This window comes from Lissotriton vulgaris, chromosome 3_1 (genome assembly GCF_964263255.1).
Source record: "Lissotriton vulgaris chromosome 3_1, aLisVul1.2, whole genome shotgun sequence".
NCBI lineage: Eukaryota > Metazoa > Chordata > Amphibia > Caudata > Salamandridae > Lissotriton > Lissotriton vulgaris.
In genome coordinates, this window is record NC_141689.1 from 1,974,391,502 (window position 1) to 1,974,413,180 (window position 21,679).

Sequence of the window (21,679 nt, forward strand, 5' to 3'; positions counted from 1 at the left end):
CGCAAGCCCTAAAAAGCGCGTGCACAATGCCACCAGCCATCTGCCTGCCTGCCTCGCATTACCACATCAAAAGGCAGCCGTCCCAGGTCATTTGTCACCTCCTAATTATTCACTGCCTGCTGGCCGTATTTTCAGTTTCGTCTCCTAATCTTCCCGCCCCTTGCTGCAACAACTGTTTATGCTCTGCTTGAAAAGAAACATGGAATGCATGCCGTATCCTTTTCTGTAAAGATAAATGCCGCTCTGTCAGTAAAACCATTTTTTGAGTGAATCAGTGTGCCGTCTTTTGGGAACACATCTCCCCCAAAAATGTGCCTCAATAACTTAGGTCCACGAATTCCATGCTTCTTAAGAGGGCTTTTCGGAGTTTTGGTTTAAGTACTGAGTGCACTGTGTAGTAGCTAGCTAAGGCGCAGTTATGTTGCCATGTGCTGTTGCCGTGCCCAGACAACATTCATATATATTTTCTTTCCTTTCTGCACACATTGTTGCGATTTATTTTGCCCTGCTACTTATCATTTTCTAAGCAGACCGTTAAAATTTGTCATTCCTTAAAATATAGTGTAGCTTCGGTATTAATTAAACACCGACAGGTTTAACAAAACCTTCTCCCAATGCAGATGTTAACAAACAAACCTCTCTCATTTACGGTTCGTACTCTTTTCATTTCTGTGATTTAGTTTTCCTTCCAGAATAACGTACTACATATTTTTCTGCATGTATCTGTTGGAACAGTAGCAAGCACTTGTCATAATTTATCCAGCATCGTTAAAGGATAGATTTTTTGTTTTGAGAGTTGTAATTTCCGTTAAGGCTCCCACCACACAGCTTCACCTACACAGCTCCACCAAGGCACCCACCACACAGCTCCACCGAGGCAGCCACCACAAAGCTCCACTGATGCACCCACCACACAGCTCCACCGACACAGCTCCACCGATGCACCCACCACCCAACTCCACCTACACAGCTCCACCGATGCACCCACCACACAGCTCCACCGATGCACCCACCACACAGCTCCACCGATGAACCCACCACACAGCTCCACCGATGAACCCACCACACAGCTCCACCGATGCACCCACCACACAGATCCACTGATGCAACCACCACACAGCTCCACCGATGCAACCACCACACAGCTCTACCGAGGCACCCACCGCACAGCTCCACCGAAGCACCCACCACACAGCTCCACCGAGGCACCCACCACACAGCTCCACCGAGGCACCCACCACACAGCTCCACCGAGGCACCCACCACACAGCTCCACCGAGGCACCCACCACACAGCTCCACCGATGCACCCACGACACAGCTCCACCGATGCATCCACCACACAGCTCCACCGACGCACCCACCACCCAACTCCACCGATGCACCCACCACACAGCTCCACCGACGCACCCACCACACAGCTCCACCGATGCACCCACCACACAGCTCCACTGATGCACCCACCACACAGCTCCACCGACACAGCTCCACCGATGCACCCACCTCACAGCTCCACCGATGCACCCACCACACAGCTCCACCTATACAGCTCCACCGATGCACCCACCACACAGCTCCACTGATGCACCCACCACACAGCTCCACCGATGCACCCACCACACAGCTCCACCTATACAGCTCCACCGATGCACCCACCACACAGCTCCACCGATGCACCCACCACACAGCTCCACCGATGCACCCACCACACAGCTCCACCGATGCACCCACCACACAGCTCCACTGATGCACCCACCACACAGCTCCACTGATGCACCCACCACACAGCTCCACTGATGCACCCACCACACAGCTCCACCGATGCACCCACCACACAGCTCCACCTACACAGCTGCAGCGATGCACCCATCACACAGCTCCAGCGATGCAGCCACCACACAGCTCCACCGACACAGCTCCACCGATGCACCCACCATACAGCTCCGCCGAGGCACCCACCACACAGCTCCGCCGAGGCACCCACCACACAGCTCCGCCGAGGCACCCACCACACAGCTCCGCCGAGGCACCCACCACACAGCTCCGCCGATGCACCCACCACACAGCTCCACCGATGCACCCACCACACAGCTCCACCGATGCATCCACCACACAGCTCCACCGACGCATCCACCACACAGCTCCACCGACGCATCCACCACACAGCTCCACCGACGCACCCACCACCCAACTCCACCGATGCACCCACCACACAGCTCCACCGACGCACCCACCACACAGCTCCACCTACACAGCTCCACCGATGCACCCACCACACAGCTCCACTGATGCACCCACCACACAGCTCCACCGACACAGCTCCACCGATGCACCCACCACCCTTCTCCACCGATGCACCCACCACACAGCTCCACCGACGCACCCACCACACAGCTCCACTGATGCACCCACCACACAGCTCCACCGACACAGCTCCACCGACGCACCCACCACACAGCTCCACCGACACAGCTCCACCGACGCACCCACCACACAGCTCCACCTACACAGCTCCACCGATGCACCCACCACACAGCTCCACTGATGCACCCACCACACAGCTCCACCGACACCGCTCCACCGATGCACCCACCACCCTTCTCCACCGATGCACCCACCACACAGCTCCACCGACACAGCTCCACCGACGCACCCACCACACAGCTCCACTGATGCACCCACCACACAGCTTCACCGACACAGCTCCACCGATGCACCCACCACACAGCTCCACCGATGCACCCACCACACAGCTCCACCGATGCACCTACCACACAGCTCCACCTACACAGCTACAGCGATGCAGCCACCACACAGCTCCACCGACAGAGCACCACCGATGCACCCACCACACAGCTCCACCGATGCACCCACCACACAGCTCCACCGATGCACCCACCACACAGCTCCACCGATGCACCCACCACACAGCTCCACCGATGCACCCACCACACAGCTCCACCGATGCACCCACCACACAGCTCCACCGATGCATCCACCACACAGCTCCACCGATGCACCCACCACACAGCTCCACCTACACAGCTCCACCGATGCACCCACCACACAGCTCCACTGATGCACCCACCACACAGCTCCACCGACACAGCTCCACCGATGCACCCACCATACAGCTCCACCGACACAGCTCCACCGATGCACCCACCACACAGCTCCACTGATGCACCCACCAAACAGCTCCACCGACACAGCTCCACCGATGCACCCACCACACAGCTCCACCGACACAGCTCCACCGATGCACCCACCACACAGCTCCACCGATGCACCCACCACACAGCTCCACCGATGCACCCACCACACAGCTCCACCGATGCACCCACCACACAGCTCCACCGATGCACCCACCACACAGCTCCACCTACACAGCTGCAGCGATGCACCCATCACACAGCTCCAGCGATGCAGCCACCACACAGCTCCATCGACACAGCTCCACCGATGCACCCACCACACAGCTCCACCGATGCAGCCACCACACAGCTCCACCGATGCAGCCACCACACAGCTCCTCCGACACAGCTCCACCGATGCACCCACCACCCAACTCCACCGATGCACCCACCACACAGCTCCACCGACACAGCTCCACCGATGCACCCACCACACAGCTTCACCTACACAGCTCCACCGAGGCACCCACCACACAGCTTCACTGATGCACCCACCTCACAGCTCCACCGACACAGCTCCACCGATGCACCCACCACACAGCTCCACCTACACAGCTCCACCGATGCACCCACCACCCAACTCCACCGATGCACCCACCACACAGATCTACCTATACAGCTCCACCGATGCAACCACCACACAGCTCCACCGATGCAACCACCACACAGCTCCACCGATGCAACCACCACACAGCTCCACCGATGCAACCACCACACAGCTCCACCGATGCAACCACCACACAGCTCCACCGATGCAACCACCACACAGCTCCACCGATGCAACCACCACACAGCTCCACCGAGGCACCCACCACACAGCTCCACCGATGCAACCACCACACAGCTCCACCGAGGCAACCACCACACAGCTCCACCGAGGCACCCACCACACAGCTCCACCGAGGCACCCACCACACAGCTCCACCGAGGCACCCACCACACAGCTCCACCGAGGCACCCACCACACAGCTCCACTGAGGCACCCACCACACAGCTCCACTGAGGCACCCACCACACAGCTCTACCGATGCACCCACCACACAGCTCCACAGCTGCACCCACCACACAGCTCCACCCACCACACAGCTCCACCGAGGCACCCACCACACAGCTCTACCGAGGCACCCACTACACAGCTCTACCGATGCACCCACCACACAGCTCCACAGCTGCACCCACCACACAGCTCCACAGCTGCACCCACCACACAGCTCCACAGCTGCACCCACCACACAGCTCCACCGATGCACCCACCACACAGCTCCACCGATGCACCCACCACACAGCTCCACCGATGCACCCACCACACAGCTCCACCGATGCACCCACCACACACCTCCACCGATGCACCCACCACACACCTCCACCGATGCACCCACAACACACCTCCACCGATGCACCCACCACACACCTCCACCGATGCCCCCACCACACATGCCCCCACCACACATGCCCCCACCACACAGCTCCACCGATGCACCCACCACACAGCTCCACCGATGCACCCACCACACAGCTCCACCGATGCACCCACCACACAGCTCCACCGATGCACCCACCACACAGCTCCAACGATGCATCCACCACACAGCTCCACCGATGCACCCTCCACACAGCTCCACCTACACAGCTCCACCGATGCACCCACCATACAGCTCCACCGATGCACCCACCATACAGCTCCACCGATGCACCCACCACACAGCTCCACCTACACAGCTCCAGCGATGCACCCACCACACAGCTCCACCTACACAGCTCCACCGATGCACCCTCCACCCAACTCCACCGATGCACCCACCACACAGCTCCTCCGGCACAGCTCCACCGATGCACCCACCACACAGCTCCACCGACACAGCTCCACCGATACACCCACCACACAGCTCCACCTACACAGCTCCAGCGATGCACCCATCACACTGCTCCAGCGATGCAGCCACCACACAGCTCCACCGACACAGCTCCACCGACACAGCTCCACCGATGCACCCACCACACAGCTCCGCCGATGCACCCACCACACAGCTCCGCCGATGCACCCACCACACAGCTCCGCCGAGGCACCCACCACACAGCTCCGCCGAGGCACCCACCACACAGCTCCACCTACACAGCTCCAGCGATGCAGCCACCACACAGCTCCACCGATGCACCCACCACACAGCTCCACCGATGCAGCCACCACACAGCTCCACCGATGCAGCCACCACACAGCTCCACCGATGCAGCCACCACACAGCTCCACCGATGCAGCCACCACACAGCTCCACCGATGCAGCCACCACACAGCTCCACCGATGCAGCCACCACACAGCTCCACCGATGCAGCCACCACACAGCTCCACCGATGCAGCCACCACACAGCTCCACCGATGCAGCCACCACACAGCTCCACCGATGCAGCCACCACACAGCTCCACCGATGCAGCCACCACACAGCTCCACCGATGCAGCCACCACACAGCTCCACCGATGCAGCCACCACACAGCTCCACTGATGCAGCCACCACACAGCTCCACCGATTCAGCCACCACACAGCTCCACCGATGCAGGACCACACACATCCTCCGACACAGCTCCACCGATGCACCCACCACCCAACTCCACCGATGCACCCACCACACAGCTCCACCGACACAGCTCCACCGATGCACCCACCACACAGCTTCACCTACACAGCTCCACCGAGGCACCCACCACACAGCTTCACTGATGCACCCACCACACAGCTCCACCGACACAGCTCAACCGATGCACCCACCACACAGCTCCACCTACACAGCTCCACCGATGCAACCACCACACAGCTCCACCGATGCAACCACCACACAGCTCCACCGATGCAACCACCACACAGCTCCACCGATGCAACCACCACACAGCTCCACCGATGCAACCACCACACAGCTCCACCGATCCGATGCAACCACCACACAGCTCCACCGATGCAACCACCACACAGCTCCACTGATGCAACCACCACACAGCTCCACTGATGCAACCACCACACAGCTCCACCGAGGCACCCACCACACAGCTCCACCGAGGCACCCACCACACAGCTCCACCGAGGCACCCACCACACAGCTCCACCGAGGCACCCACCACACAGCTCCACCGAGGCACCCACCACACAGCTCCACCGAGGCACCCACCACACAGCTCCACCGAGGCACCCACCACACAGCTCCACCGAGGCACCCACTACACAGCTCCACAGATGCACCCACTACACACCTCCACAGCTGCACCCACCACACAGCTCCACAGCTGCACCCACCACACAGCTCCACCGATGCACCCACCACACAGCTCCACCGATGCACCCACCACACAGCTCCACCGATGCACCCACCACCCACCACACACCTCCACCGATGCACCCACCACACACCTCCACCGATGCACCCACCACACACCTCCACCGATGCACCCACCACACATGCCCCCACCACACAGCTCCACAGATGCACCCACCACACAGCTCCACCGATGCACCCACCATACAGCTCCACCGATGCACCCACCACACAGCTCCACCTACACAGCTCCAGCGATGCACCCACCACACAGCTCCACCTACACAGCTCCACCGATGCACCCTCCACCCAACTCCACCGATGCACCCACCACACAGCTCCGACACAGCTCCACCGATGCACCCACCACACAGCTCCACCTACACAGCTCCACCGATGCACCCACCACACAGCTCCACTGATGCACCCACCACACAGCTCCACCTACACAGCTCCAGCGATGCACCCATCACACAGCTCCAGCGATGCAGCCACCACACAGCTCCACCGACACAGCTCCACCGATGCACCCACCACACAGCTCCACCGAGGCACCCACCACACAGCCCCGCCGAGGCACCCACCACACAGCTCTGCCGATGCTCCAACTAAGCTCCACCAATGCACCCACCACACAGCTCCGCCGTGGCACCCACCACACCGCTCCGCCATGGCACCCACCAAACAGCTCCGCCGTGGCACCCACCATACAGCTCCACCGATGCTCCACCAATGCACCCACCAAACAGCTACACCGATGCACACACCACTCAGCGCAACCACAGCATCACTGGTTCAAATATGTTCTTTCAATTTTTCAAGCTTTCACGCTTTATTACAAATCACAAAAAGATGTTAATATTTCACTTCTGGTCTTGGATTTTCGTCACAATAAAAAACACTGAACATAATCTTCACAAATGTTATTTACAAAAGTTTAAGCTATTGCCGTTACAAATTAAATAAATTAAGTATTAATTATTTAAAAAAAATTAAAAGCCATTGTTATTTGTAATATCAATACATCTAAGTCATGTAAATACAAAACATGTTGCATTGCATATGCTATAGGTGTCACATTTGCGAAAGTTATAACTATTGGCATTGTAAATGATAAAGCTATTAATTTAGCTATTTTAAAAAAAACACATAAATAAAAATAATTCATTTATAACACCAATAGCTCAAACTTTCCTAATGCGAGCCCTATTGCATTTCCAATGCTGGTTTTGTTTAAGTGTGTGTGCTGAAGTCTGTGAAACGGGAGAAATAATGTGAATTATTAGAGAGAGATGGCTAATAATCTTCTGGTCGGCATTAATAAATCGTGTGTAGTGTGATATTTGCACAGAGCATATGCTATTTGTAATTGCCTTCTTATATAGTGCTTAATACCCCTTCTGAGGCGTCAAAGTGCTTTTTTAACGAGTAGCATACTATTCCGTAACCTGGAGAGGTTTAGTAGTGAATTAGTATAGGGAGATATGAAATTAGTTTGAGCGGCGGGTGAGTTTATTTGGATTGAAAAAGGATAGTGATCAGATAGAAGAGGGAAGGGTTTGCATTTAAATAACTCTTTCTACCCCTGAAGGGGTGTTTAACCGCTTTTCGGCGGGTAGCGCAGTACTCCGGAATCGAAAATAGACTAGTGGGGAATTAGTAATAGGGAAATATGAAATTAATTAGAGTGGTGAACGTTATTAGTTGGATTGAATAGGTCTAAAAATGCAGATTGCACAGAATCCAAGATTTCAATTTAAGCCGTCATGGATAGAAAAAACTGCAGTTTTAAAGTATCAGGAATACACAGTAAAAGTCTATATTCTTGGCACCTTTGCTGTTGCTTGTTCACTGGGATGTTTAGAGCACAGAGAGGCTGGGCTACAAGACGAAGTGGCTGTCTTGGGGTTCCCTACATAGACCTTAAGGGGTTGCAGGTGTGGAAGGAGGAGGGCTCAGGGTTGTCTAGAATGGCCAATCAGGTAAGCACAGGCTGATGGCGAGGGGGCAGGGAAAGCTGCCTCTGAAGTCAGAATCTCCTTTGATACAGACAGGCTGAATCCACACTTTTCATGTCCTGTTTGTGTCAGCAAGCAAGTCCCAAATCAAAATCTAAAGCCACTGAAAATACTGCTTTTCGCTCACTTAAATCACTTTTTCTAGCAAAAAATGAGTGTTACATGCACTTTCCAAACACAGTTTAAACTATAAAGCATATTAAGCAGTCTCTTAAACACACTCTGCTTAGCCTCTGAGGGTGTAGTTATCCATTCCTATCCAGCAGGAAAAAAATTCTTCAGGTATATGTTGCATGACTTTGGTGACACTGCTACTATAGTACAACACTGCTGTACTTGTCACATATACCGTGGAATAAGACACTGCTGATCTTGTCAAGGCTGCAGTAGGCTATGATGCTGCTGATCCTATCACAGCTGCAGCAAGATATGACATCAGTAGCAGGATATGATGTTACTAAGCCTATCACATTTGTCCCAGGATATTAAATCACAAAATCCATTGCAGTTTCTGCAGGACATAGCAACGTTAAACGTATTATCTCCGCAACAGAACATGAAATTGCAGAAGCGTAGCATATGAGTGGAAGGCACTTGAGGTGTCTGTTGGTGAGCGTTTCTGTGCTGTTTAGAATGCTTTGATATCTTGGGTGAGCAATCCTGGTATGGCTTGGTTTAATACAATAAAATGTAATTTGCAAAGTTTGCATGCTCTTATTCCTTAGGCCATGAGGTTATGGACAGTATTTGTCACTTGGATGCAACGCAACAGCTTCCCCACAAGTGTTTCATGAAGCTTCCTAATGGACCATTGTATTTCTAGATTACTCTTTATTTGTGTTTTGTTAGCTTAGTTGAAGGGAAGGCTTAACTATGCAAGTAGTAAGTAGAACAAACTGCATGTTAAAACAAAAATAAAAAATAGCCACAGATGAATAACATAAGATGTAATGAAAATTTCAAGAACTAAAAATGCATTATGCAGAAACTGCGATAATTCCAAAAGTAAGCCCGACCACCATTCTCAAACAGATAGATAGAAATATACAGCATATCTCTCTGTATAAAACCATTTATTTGTAGTATGGATATGTACCTATATGTGTATTGCTTTGTATAAATGTGTAGAATACTTATGTTTAACAAAACAAATTATAATATATAGATATTCATTAGTTATGCTTAACAAATGTACATATTACTGATAGTTGCATTATTCTAAGTTTTTAATATGTATATACGTGACTGCATAAATAAGTACATCTTTTTATCATAACTATCTGCAATTGCTTCACTATTGATCTACAAAATATATAAAAATAAAACTAATTTAAAGTACAACACTTGAAAGCCAGAGTTTATTTAATGCATCTTTGATCTACATATACTACCTTCCTTTATGCATCTATAGACCTTCCATGTACTTATGGACCTATATCTTTATTACTTTGGATCTGTATAGTTATTACTTTTACTTATTTATTTCTTTTCTTCTAATTCAGCATATTCAATGCACTACCCTATTTCTCACCCTATTCTGCTCTCAATATATCCTCGACGTAAACTCTCTGACTCATCTCAAACCTCTTTCTACTACTGTTTCCAATGCACTAGCCACTTTCTCACCCTTTACCCCCATCAATATATCCCTTAACCCCACTCTCTCATTCATCCCAAACCCCATACCACTACTATGATCCCCACAATAACCGTTTTGAGACTCTTCCCTAATCCACCCCTCCTTGCATTATCTCATACGTCTTTTTACTATTCCGATATCCCAAAACAAGCCTTTCTAAACCTTCCCTCTGACTTGTCCTCGTCCAACTTCCTTTTACGCATCCCCCTCCACCACCCATTTACTCATCCCAAGTCTCCTCCTACTGCTATGAGCTCCAAAACAAACAAAAACATTCTAAATCCTTCCCTTCTATCACTTCACTATCCTTTTCAATCCAAATAAGACTAACATGTCCACCACTCAAATGAATTTCAAATTTCACTATACTAATTCACCTTTAATCCTTTGTGGGTTCCGGAGTAGCGTGCTACTCACCGAAAAAGCACTCCAACACCTCACCAGGGTTAGCAAGCGCAATATATATGCAAGCCTTTTTTCCCTTCTCTATCCCTCCACTATCATTTGCAATCCAAATAACTGACTAACATATTATTATTATTATTATTATTATTCTGAGTTTTGTATAGCGCCTGGTTACCAGTAGGCATCCCAGCATCCACCAATCAAATTACTTTCATATTTCACTATGCAAATTCTCCACTAATCCTTTATGGGTTTCGGAGTAGCATGCTACTTGCTGAAAAGTGCTTTGATGCCTCGTCGAGGGTAGGAAGTGCTATATATAAATGTGAACAAAAGGTGTAGTAACTGTTCTGTGGGGCTTCATGGCCCTTAAACGAATCTTCATTAGAAACGCCTATTGAAACATTTGTCATTTGGTAAATATTCAAGAAAATGCCCACTGTAAGTATTAAGTGGGGCGAGTTTCAGCTGACAAAAACTGTGAGTGCTGTTAGTCTTTGTAGTGCAGAAAGACTAGAGAGAGGTGCTGGGGCTGTCTTAAGATCACCTTTGTGTAGAGCTGTTTTGTCCTGGATTTTTAAGTAAGAATTACTTTTGAACTTGAACAGTTCGTGCAAAATTGTGAAAGCTTAGTTTTTCCTCATCCTGCCTTCTTTACATTGCTGCTTTCACCCACTCAGGATTCAGAGTGCTGAAGTTCCTTTTCTCTTGTCCTTCATCAACCGTGTGAACGGGTCACGAAAGACATACCATACCTTCTAAAAACCTGGTTCTTTGTACATTTGTGAGACAGAAGCACATTTGATCTAATGAAGCTTCAGTGTGGTCAAAATGTTCGAATCAAACTTCTCTATAACCAGTCAGTGTTGCCTCGATGACACGCTTGGCAAGGGGACTAACTAGAACACCAATTGGCATATAAAGTGTGTTTTCTACTGCTGATGCATTGAGCTAGCTGATTTGTGCAAACTGCAAGCTCCTTGAATCAACACCAAGTTTTCTAACAAAAATGCTTTAATTTAATTCTAGACATCGGTAGACTGTATTATTATTTTCTTTATTGACCATCCCTTCTAACTGATGGTTCCACCCTATCAATTTCATGGCAGGAGCTTCATGTATCTGACCAGGCAAAATGAGTCACTGTGGAACTTTCCCCAGTGGAGGCCAGGAACCACTATTAAATCTCCCCCTTCCCCCCCACAATTTAGTCAAGGAACCTGGCTATAATGTGTACAGTAAATTAAAGGTCTAGCTAGATAAGGGACGTCTTTAGCAAACACCTGCAGTTCTGACTTTTCTGTCCCCACCAAAGTGGGGCTAGGTGGTTCCTGAACTCAATGAATGTGCTACTCGTTAGGAATATACAAAATATGTTAGGTTTGTGGGATGATCAGGACAAACCTATTTTAGTTTGTCTCCTAAACACCATTCTGCATAAATTCGAGCAGGCTTACACCGGCCAACATAAAACCCTGTTGGACTTTACCGGAGAGAAAAAATGATAACTGGAGGGTGTAGCGCTCCAGGTGGCAATTTTACCCAATTCCAGATGAAGTAAAAAGCTTTTGGTATTAGAAACCAAAATGCATTTCTGGCAAAGCAAATATTGTCCATAGCCTCACATTATAAGAAGGCTATTATATGGGTGTCGGTTTCCCCTTTCTGACCTCTCATTCATTTTGTACATATATCCTTAAATTACATTTTCACTGATTGTATGTTTTCTGTGCGATAATGTTTTCATATCTTTATTGAATAATACATAAAACAGTCTGAAATTTGCATCCTGGTGATTCATATTTTGTTTGCATTATGCAGAGTGTCTCATACATCTTATACACAAAACATTTGTGTATACAAATATTTATACAGTGTATGTCTGTGTCTGCATCATGTAGCTATCTGAAGGCTAGTTACCTCCCTGAGCTATGCAACAGTTGTTTTGGATCTACTTTCAGGATGAGTATTTCCAACAGCTGCTCTGGTTCTGCTCCAGTTCGTAAATTATACTAAGCTCTTGTTGTGCTGTATTCCTGACTGCCAGTAGTCATTTGGTTACTCCACATTGTTTATACGTGTGCCCTCTGGATTAAAATACTGTTATAGATGTACATACCATTCATGGTGTGTCTCCACATACATGAGTGATTTTATCATTCCATTTCTTCTATGTCACGTCTCCTGCTTTTGTTGTCTAAATTGTTGTTCTCAGTTTCATCCCAATTTACCAGTTCAGACAATCTGCATGTAATTGCTGTTTCCCTGGCGGTCCTCCAAGTCCTGCAATTAAACACTGTACTAATAAGGCTGGATCTGTAAACTTGCTCTTAAGTTTGACTTTATATCCATCCCAGCAAACCAGTATTATGTATTAAAAAAAAGGTACTTTTTTTATGCAGTTTTATATAGCGCAAACTCAAACCAAAGGTATTGGAGTGCTTTACATGAACACCAGTTACGTTACACAAGGACACATTAATTTTTTTATTTTTTTTGTAGGCACAGGGAGATTAAGTGATTTGCCCAGAATCTTAAGATGTGGAGTCGACCCCAGGGCTTGAACCTTGATTTCCCAACTCCAAAGTCGACAGTCTTGCCGTGAGACCACATCCGCTCCAGGTCCATTGCTTTGGTTGAATAAGTCACAATAGTTGTAATTGTACAAATTGAGTATTTCAAGGATCCGGGTGCCTAGGACAAAACACATGAGCAGCACAGCATCTCATCCTAATTCTATTCTATGTCATTTCTTTGTGTGGGCTGTAAAGTTCCAACTCTACCTCTCAGAAACCAACAAAGACCAGATGTGGAGTACCCCAAGGATCCTCCCTCAGCTCCACCCTCTTCAACATCTGCATGACCCCCCTCGCACCATCATCGGAATCCAAGGGCTTAACATCATCTCCTACACCAATGACACCCAACTCATCCTCTCCCTCACCAAGGAACCCAACATCACCAGGCACAACTTCCAAGAAGGGATGAAAGCCATCGCCAGCTGGATGAAGGACAGCTGCCTGAAACTCAACTCAGAAAAAACATAAGTCCCCAGCCATGGCTCCACCCCCTCAGCATGAGACGACACCGGCTGGTCTCCCGTCCTCGGAACCCTCCCACCCCGACAGACCATGCACGAAACCTGTGCATCATACTGGACTCTTCACTCCCCATGAACCACCAGATCAACGTTGTATCCTCTGCCTGCTTCAACACCCTCCACATACTCCAGAAACCATTAAGTTGGATCCCCTCCGAATCCAGAAAAATGATCACACACCACTCATTACTAGCAGATAGGACTACGGCAATGCTCTCTAAGCCAGAATTTACAAAAAACTCCTTCACAAGATACAGACCATCCAGAACGCCGCAGCCAGACTGATCCTAGACCTCCACGCCGCAACCACATCACCCAACACCTCTGCGAGACCTCCACTGGCTCCCAATTGAAAGAAGAATATCCTTCAAGCTCCTTGCGCATGCATATAAGCTCCTCCACAACATCTGATCAGCATACCTAAACCACCACCTCGCCTTCCATGCAGCCAAGAGAAACCTCCATTCAGCTGACCTCTCTGGCCACCATTCCACGCATCTACAAGACCAGAACGGGTTGAAAGCCCTTCTCCTACCTCGCAGCCAAGACCTGGAACAACCTCCCTCTCCACCAAAGCCCATCACTGCTCCAGTTCAGGGAGGACCTCAAGACCTGGCTCTTACAGATGACCACAGCACCCTATGGAGCCGCCCCATGTCTTGAGACCCTTACGGGTGTGTAGATACTCTATACCAACCCCATATTGATTGAAGGTTTCCTGCAGTGACTCTGTTCAGTCCATTTGGGGATTGGTCTAGGGGAGCACGACACACTGTTGCCCTGCTGAACTTTATGAATGATAACATAGTCCCTCTGTTAGGAGTTGCTTTGCTGTCTCCAGCCTCTCCCCCTGCGTGCCCACACATCATATGGACTGCCAGCCAGTGTGTGATGTTGATTGGTAGTGACTAGAGGTTTTCTGACCCCCATAGAAGAAATCTGTTATCAATTGCTTACACAGAATGTAAACTGCAAAACCGTAATCACCGCAATACTCTTTTAAGCTGTTTTAACACCTTGAATGCTAAGGCAATTCCCCTCCTGTGCTGAGAGGCTTTGAAACCCATTGTTCATGACGAGCTCAGCTCGTCATAAGCACACGAGCAGTGTACTGCATGACGAGCTGAGCTCGTCATGAGCATCGAAGGGGTTAAAAGTAAGAGAAATCAAACAAACAACGTCTGAATGGGGCTGACCCAAAATAGCCAACAGCTGAAGAGGACTGATCCAGGGCAAGTGAGGGTAACATGTTACATTGACTTACTAGCTGTCATTCCTTTAGGTGGTATGGACGCCTAGTCACAGACCTGGTTTGTACTCTCTTTGGCAGTAATGTGTTTTTTTTATTCTTCAATTTAGGTCTTAGTTGGCAGGCATTGTCTTGACTTGATGCCATTTTAAAAGTTCTATTTATCTCTCTCCGCTTGCAGGGTCTTATTTAACTGTAACATGCCGTTATTTTTTTGATTCTTTATTTCTAATTTGTCTCTGCACAATTTAGGACTCTCATGTTCCAATTAAAGAGATTAAATAAATTAAATTCTTTGTCTGAAATTACACAAATTGTGACTTGTAGTCTATCCTAAATCTGTAATGATTCATAAATTGGTGAATAACCGTTTCAGACTTTTGTTTTCTTTAACAACTCACATCTGCAGCCAATATTTGACTGGAACGTTAAGCAGTTATTCTTATACTTGTCTGCTGAATATTCAACAAGAAGTAATGTAAGTATATATTTCCCACATCCTGTTTTTCCAAAAACTTTAATTGTGATCTTTACTTTAGTCTCTACATTTATTACTTAAATAGTCAAGGGTTATGTTAGTGCTCTCTTCGTTGTGCTCTCTTCGTTTTCCTCTCTAAAAAGTAATTAGGAGATTACATTTGGGACTAATGTTCAATGTCCATCTGCTGTTGTAGCCCTTAAGTAACAAAACAATGGAGGAAGTCTAACTCTCTTCAAACCGTTGTGCTAGATTGGAGGAATTTAAAATGTATTTGGAGCTTCAATTGGTCTACCCATCCAATGGAAAGCGTCCGCACAAATCTTGTTACAGAAACCTTTCTTCACTAAGAATTCTATGTGTGTGTGTCAGTGTGTGTGTGTGTGTGTGTGTGTGTGTGTGTCAGAGATTTCTAGACTATCAGAAAAAGGACATCAAGTAGTAAAACAAAAAAGGCTAGAGATTGCGAGAGATCCAAAAGCTGTAGGATAATCCTCGTATTGGCCAGTTCATAGTGAAAACGTTTTTGGACCCCAGCAAAAGAATTGATAATCAAGAAATTAAGAGAATTAGGAAATCGAACTTGAAAGAAAACATACATATTTATTATACTTTGTTTTCATGTGCTAACTCTGAATGTCATGAAAAGGAGGAAACAATTTCAAAATGAAAAGGAACATGGTAACTTCAGGCGGTAACTTCATGCTCTACGCATTCTTGAGAGAACAGCTCAATGCTTTACGAATCAAAAAAATAAACTGTTAAGCATTCTATTGAATTTGGACCAAGAGCCAATGAAACAGCAAGGGTAAAATAATGTGTACCTTGACCAAAAGAGTAGCTATTTACATTTGTTTGAGATTAGTAGATTATGTGCTTTCTTTCTCTCTCCCCCCCCCCCAAATCCCCCCTCCACAAACGGCAGTCTGTATTTGTGTAGTACATAGGTTCCTATGAGTGGAGAAGAAGCTACTTGCTAGCTTTTCTTGAGGGCTACGGGTGACCTACTCAAAACAAGTAGGTGACTGTAAGAAAGTGCCCTCTTTCTGCATGGTTGCCCACATTTTTTGTCAAACTGCTGATGTACTTTGACTGAGTGTGCCCTGGGTTCTTGCCAAACATGTACCCAGGGCCTATGTTCTTTCCCTAAACTGCTTTAAAAACAAAAGCCAATTGGCACTATTTGGTCACAGGTCAGTCCCTTGTAAATGGTATCATAGGTACCAAGGGCACTGTGGGGAAGGCTTATGAGAACTGCAACACTTATTGTGTCCTACATAGAGGCCCTGTACCTTTACACACACACACCCACACTGCCATTGCAGGCTATGTGTTTTGGTCAGAACAAAGTGAAGAGTGGACATGGCACACATCCCTGTGTGCCATGCCTGCAACCCACTACCCTGGCAAAGGTCAACCACCCCTCTAGCTGGGTGCACTATCCAGTGGTGGGGGTACAGGTGCATGAGCCCTGTACCCCTAAAGTGTCCAAGTCAATTCTTAGACATTGTAAGTGCAGTAATATGGTGCTGGGAATTTGTCATTACGAACTCCACAGCACCATAATGACATTATCTAGCCTGTTCCTGCTTTACTCTTTCTTGCTCGAGCACTGGCGCAGGACCAGAACCTTTGCCTAAGATGTGGAGTACTGCTGCATGCATGTCTTTCCAAAATTGGGGCCAGAAAAACCTTGTAGCAACAAGCTGGGACTCTTGCCTAGGGGATATGTTATCTCCAAGGATAGAAGACTACTACTGACTAAGGTCCTCATTACGAGAGGCCTGGAAAATTTTGCCTACCCCTGGAGTCACTGACTCCAGGGATAACAGTAACGGTAACTCTAGCAGTGGAGAAAACCACTAAAAAATGAGGAATTACTGGGGGAAATGTTAATTCAATGTCTGAATCTTCCGATCAAATTCTCATTTCCTCCAGACTTTCCACATAGATTTTAGCAGTTTTAAGCAGGAAAAATCTAACTGTGAAAGTAAACTTCAATGGGACACGTAACTGCAGTTACAGGCTCCTTGGTAATTAAGGGGGGCACTTGAAATGAGGGCCTAAGTGTGATTAGGTTTACTTCCTTCTAAATTGTAAATAATGTAATATCTGCAAATGTACATAGCAAATACTTGTTAAGGAATTACTCTTAAATTGTTTTTGTTCTAATAGTTTTCTGTTTGTTTTGATCATTGATGCCTGTGAAATATATACCAACCTGCATAGGTAGAGCTCTGCTTAATTGATACCATGAACATTCATTGTGTACTACATATTTACCAAGAATACACTATACTTCTATTTACTAAATGTTGTTAACCAATCTAAGCTATTTTAATATGTGCCTATTTGCCTTTTAGGCTTTAAATCAAGTAGTTCTCTGGGACAAAATCATCCTCCGAGGAGATAATCCATTATTGACAATGAGAGACATAAAGTCAAAGTACTTCTTCTTTGATGATGGAAATGGTCTGAAGTAAGTGGCAACAGTTTGTATCATTTTAACCAGAGTGTGTTGGTTTACAATATCACAATTTTCTTTGAATTTCTTTTAAAAGATTGCTTGAGTTTTATTTGCCTTGCTTCTGTTTCTCTTGACTGAATAAATGTCCAAATGTAATACTAAATTGAAAACATTTTTGAGCAGGGATTCAAATGCAACTTCGTTTCTTTTGTGTCTAGTCCTACTGTAAACTGTTGACTTGGTACAGGCCTCCATTATCTTGCAGCTAGGTTTGTGCTATTCAAATTACACACAGAGTAAGATTTCTAGAAGAATTAAAATATCAATGGAAAATATATATGAGCAGTATGGAATCCTGAAATAAAAGGATACTTTCACAATGGGCATTAAAATAAATGTTGCAAGTTTATCGGGGATTGAAATAAAAAAAATGAAATACAAATGTGGCCCAGTCTGTACATTTATGAAGAGGTTTGATTTAGTAACTAAAATGGCAACTGTAGAATCAAGTAACCAGGTTTGAAAACACAACTTTTCATTACTGCTCAGAAGCCATTACATCAGTAGATGATGAACTATGGAAAAAAGTGCGGCAATTTGTAGAACAAATATGCATTTGTTTGGGCAAAAAAATGTGCAACCAAAAAGACAGCTGGCAACGAAAGAGGTAGACTAACATGGAGCAGTATAGGATGAAAAGCCTCTGAATGCCAAGAGCCAATAAACCACAAGCAGGAAATAAAAACGGATAAAACGGTGATCAACATTTCTTCAACCTGACTGACGAAGGAACTGCAATATGTTTTAAGTGCAAGATAAGCTTCTGCCCGAGTATACTACAACCAGTCCATAGAATGAACAACTGCTAACAAAGGATGCCACAGCAACTAAAGTTCTATATACAGCAGACATTGACTCTCTATAAAATGTATTTTAACTAGAAAATGAATATAGATCCACGACAGGTAACTTAGCAAATCAAAAAGTATTAATTACAGTAGATTGTGGCATTGACACATATAAACAAGCATTGGAAATGCAATAGGTCTCGCACCATTAGAGTTAGTGCTTTTAGAATTGTTTATGGGGTTTTTTTGTAAATGTTTAGCATTTTTGTTTCCTGTAGCCAATGCTAAAGTATTACAAATAAAAAAAGCCATAAACATTTCTAAAAGCTCTAACTGAAATGGTCTGAGAACTATTGCACTGTGTGAGGGTGAGGGTGAGTGAGGGTGAGGGTGAGTGAGGGTGAGTGAGGGTGAGTGAGGGTGAGTGAGGGTGAGTGAGGGTGAGGGGTTGAGGTTGAGGGTGAGGTGTTGAGGGTGAGTGAAGGTGAGTGAGGGTGAGGGTGAGTGAGGTGTTGAGGGTGAGTGAGGTGTTGAGGGTGAGTGAGGGTGAGGGTGAGGGGTTTTGGGTGAGTGAGGGTGAGGGGGAGTAGTTGAGGCTGAGTGAGGGTGAGTGAGAGTGAGGGTGAGTGAGGGGTTGAGGGTGAGGGGTTGAGGGTGAGTGAGTGAGGGTGAGGGGTTGAGGGTGAGTGAGGGTGAGGGTGAGTGAGGGTGAGGGGTTGAGGGTGAGTGAGGGGTTGAGGGTGAGGGGGAGGGGTTGAGCACATATCCATCAGGAGTCTACGCTGGGGAGCAGAAGAAGCAACGCATATGCCCTATAGCACATTAACACCTATGCCTTCGTGCCCAGTGAATAATGTGTGTGTCCTGCATATAAGTACTATTTTGCATAACCGGACGCATACGATTTTCAAACGTGTAATGGTTTCGGATACCAAAGCGCTACAATATGAAAGTGTATAGTTTGCCAAACTGCACTAATAATCAACAAGTAAAGAGGGAATATAGGAGAATTTTGGCAATTTACATTGAAAATTGCGTTATTAGTACGTTAAGGCGCGGGCTTAGAATTTCCCGGGAGCAGAGGCAATTAAAGGAAAATGGAAGTGCAGCTGTGACGGAGTCGGAGAGATAGACCTGATGGAAGAGGTGCGCTGAGGGGACGCTCGACCACCACAGGCAGAAGCATGCCAGAGCAGAGGAGCCTCCGTCAGGAGCAGGAGCGCGCAGGTTCTCGCTGATGAGCATTGACAACGTCACCTCAGTGTCTTAAGCACTAACGCTCACGCACAGCTACGCTTGGATGCCACCAGTCTCTGGAGAATCTGCGGGGCGCGTGGATGGCCTTTCTCTCCTAACCCGAATGCGCACTTCCTGAATTTACAATGCGCCTTCCCGCGCAGCGAGTTCGGCAGTCATTTATATTTCAGTGGACGCTGGCCTTCGGGAGTTTGGACTTCCTGCACGTTCTGCGGAGGTCAGGAGCGACTGCCGTGAGTCAGAGCAGGAAAGCAGGGGAATTTCAATCATCATCAGAATGGAGACAGACACAGAGGTCGAAGTGTATTAAAAACAAGCCTTTCACCGTAACACGGCGGGCAGGGGAGGGGGCGGGCAGGGGAGGGGGCGGAGAGGGGAGAGGTGCGACACGGCAGGCAGGCAGGGGAGGAGAGTAGGAGGAGGAGGGGGGAGGAGAGTAGGGGAGGCACGGCCTAGCGGCAGGCAGGCAGGGGAGGAGAGGAGGAGGGGGGAGGAGAGTAGGGGAGGCACGGCCTAGCGGCCGTGCAATCAAGTAGTGAGGGGGCGGAGCTGGGGGAGGCTGTGAGAGAGAGTAGGCGGCTGGGGGCATGTGCACGCGCATTTAAGCTCAATGCGCATGCGCATTGAGCTTAAATTTTTCGTGCACTGCAAGGAATCGCCACGATTCCTTGCAGTGTGGATAAAGAGCGGATAAGTGCCAATACTCTCGCCTTGCTCGATGCGCATGCGCATCGACAGGCGAGACCTAAAAATGGGTGGGTCTGCACTCCTATAGTTGCGTCTGTATGTATGATGAGAATAATCTAAAAGTTAATCAAAATGTATGCGTGCAGTGCAGTGGGAGGGGTACCAGATCCCCTTGTTATAATGTGTCAGTTCATTAACACATATCAAGCAGGGGAAAGTGGCCTGAAATGAAAACGTCCCTTTACTTTCATCCAATGTTGCCACCTTAAAACAATATTGACACATTTCACAACCTTGTGACAAAATATTGGAAAAAAACTGGACATGGAAACTGGCTCCAACTAAAGGACAAAATGACTTTACCCAGGGAAAAAAAGCTCTACAAGAAGTCCAGTAAATTCCATAACCTACTATTAAGTCTTTGGACAAAGATAGACCATCATAATTATTAATACATCTATATGTATTTTAAGGATGCACACTTGCTTTCACCAATAACAGAACACCTGATAAAACGCATGCAAGAAGAGTATTCCATGAAGAACAGTCATGGCTTGAAAAAAGAATTTTGATTTGGTATAAACTTGAAGTACTCGTAAGAGGGTTACCCAAAAACACAAACTATTAACTTCACCCCAACAATTCATAGAAATCTGCAACAGCCCTATGATATACTCATTCTATCATCCATTGCAGCCTTTCTCATGAACAACTGAAATCGTATATACCCTTTCCACTATTCATATGTGTAAACTCTCCTTTCATGTGCAGGACCCAAATGACACCCTACAGAAATTAAACCTCATGTAGCATTTAAAAAAATATGTAATAACCATTAATGCTTCCATTAAGCACGCAAATGTAAAATAAGCCTGTGCTTTTTTTGTGTGTTCTGTGACCATATAGCAATGCTACTGATTACATTTATCTTGGTAAATAATCTATTCTTGCCCAGAAAAATTACTGACACACGAGGCGTACACAGATTTCCCTTGCCATAGCAAATCTCTTTTATAGGGTGGTGGAATCAAATGA

At 47.6% G+C, this 21,679-nt stretch overlaps 1 protein-coding gene across 1 annotated transcript in view; it reads left to right on the forward strand.

Annotated features, from left to right (window-relative positions):
• SPCS3 (signal peptidase complex subunit 3) overlaps positions 1 to 21,679 on the forward strand; it is a 63,332-nt gene that overhangs the window by 14,103 nt on the left and 27,550 nt on the right. Inside the window, exons 3-4 of the mRNA XM_086962459.1 lie at positions 15,309 to 15,385; positions 17,749 to 17,864. Coding sequence (XP_086818585.1) covers positions 15,309 to 15,385; positions 17,749 to 17,864 — 193 coding nt within the window. The remainder of the gene's footprint in view (positions 1 to 15,308; positions 15,386 to 17,748; positions 17,865 to 21,679) is intronic.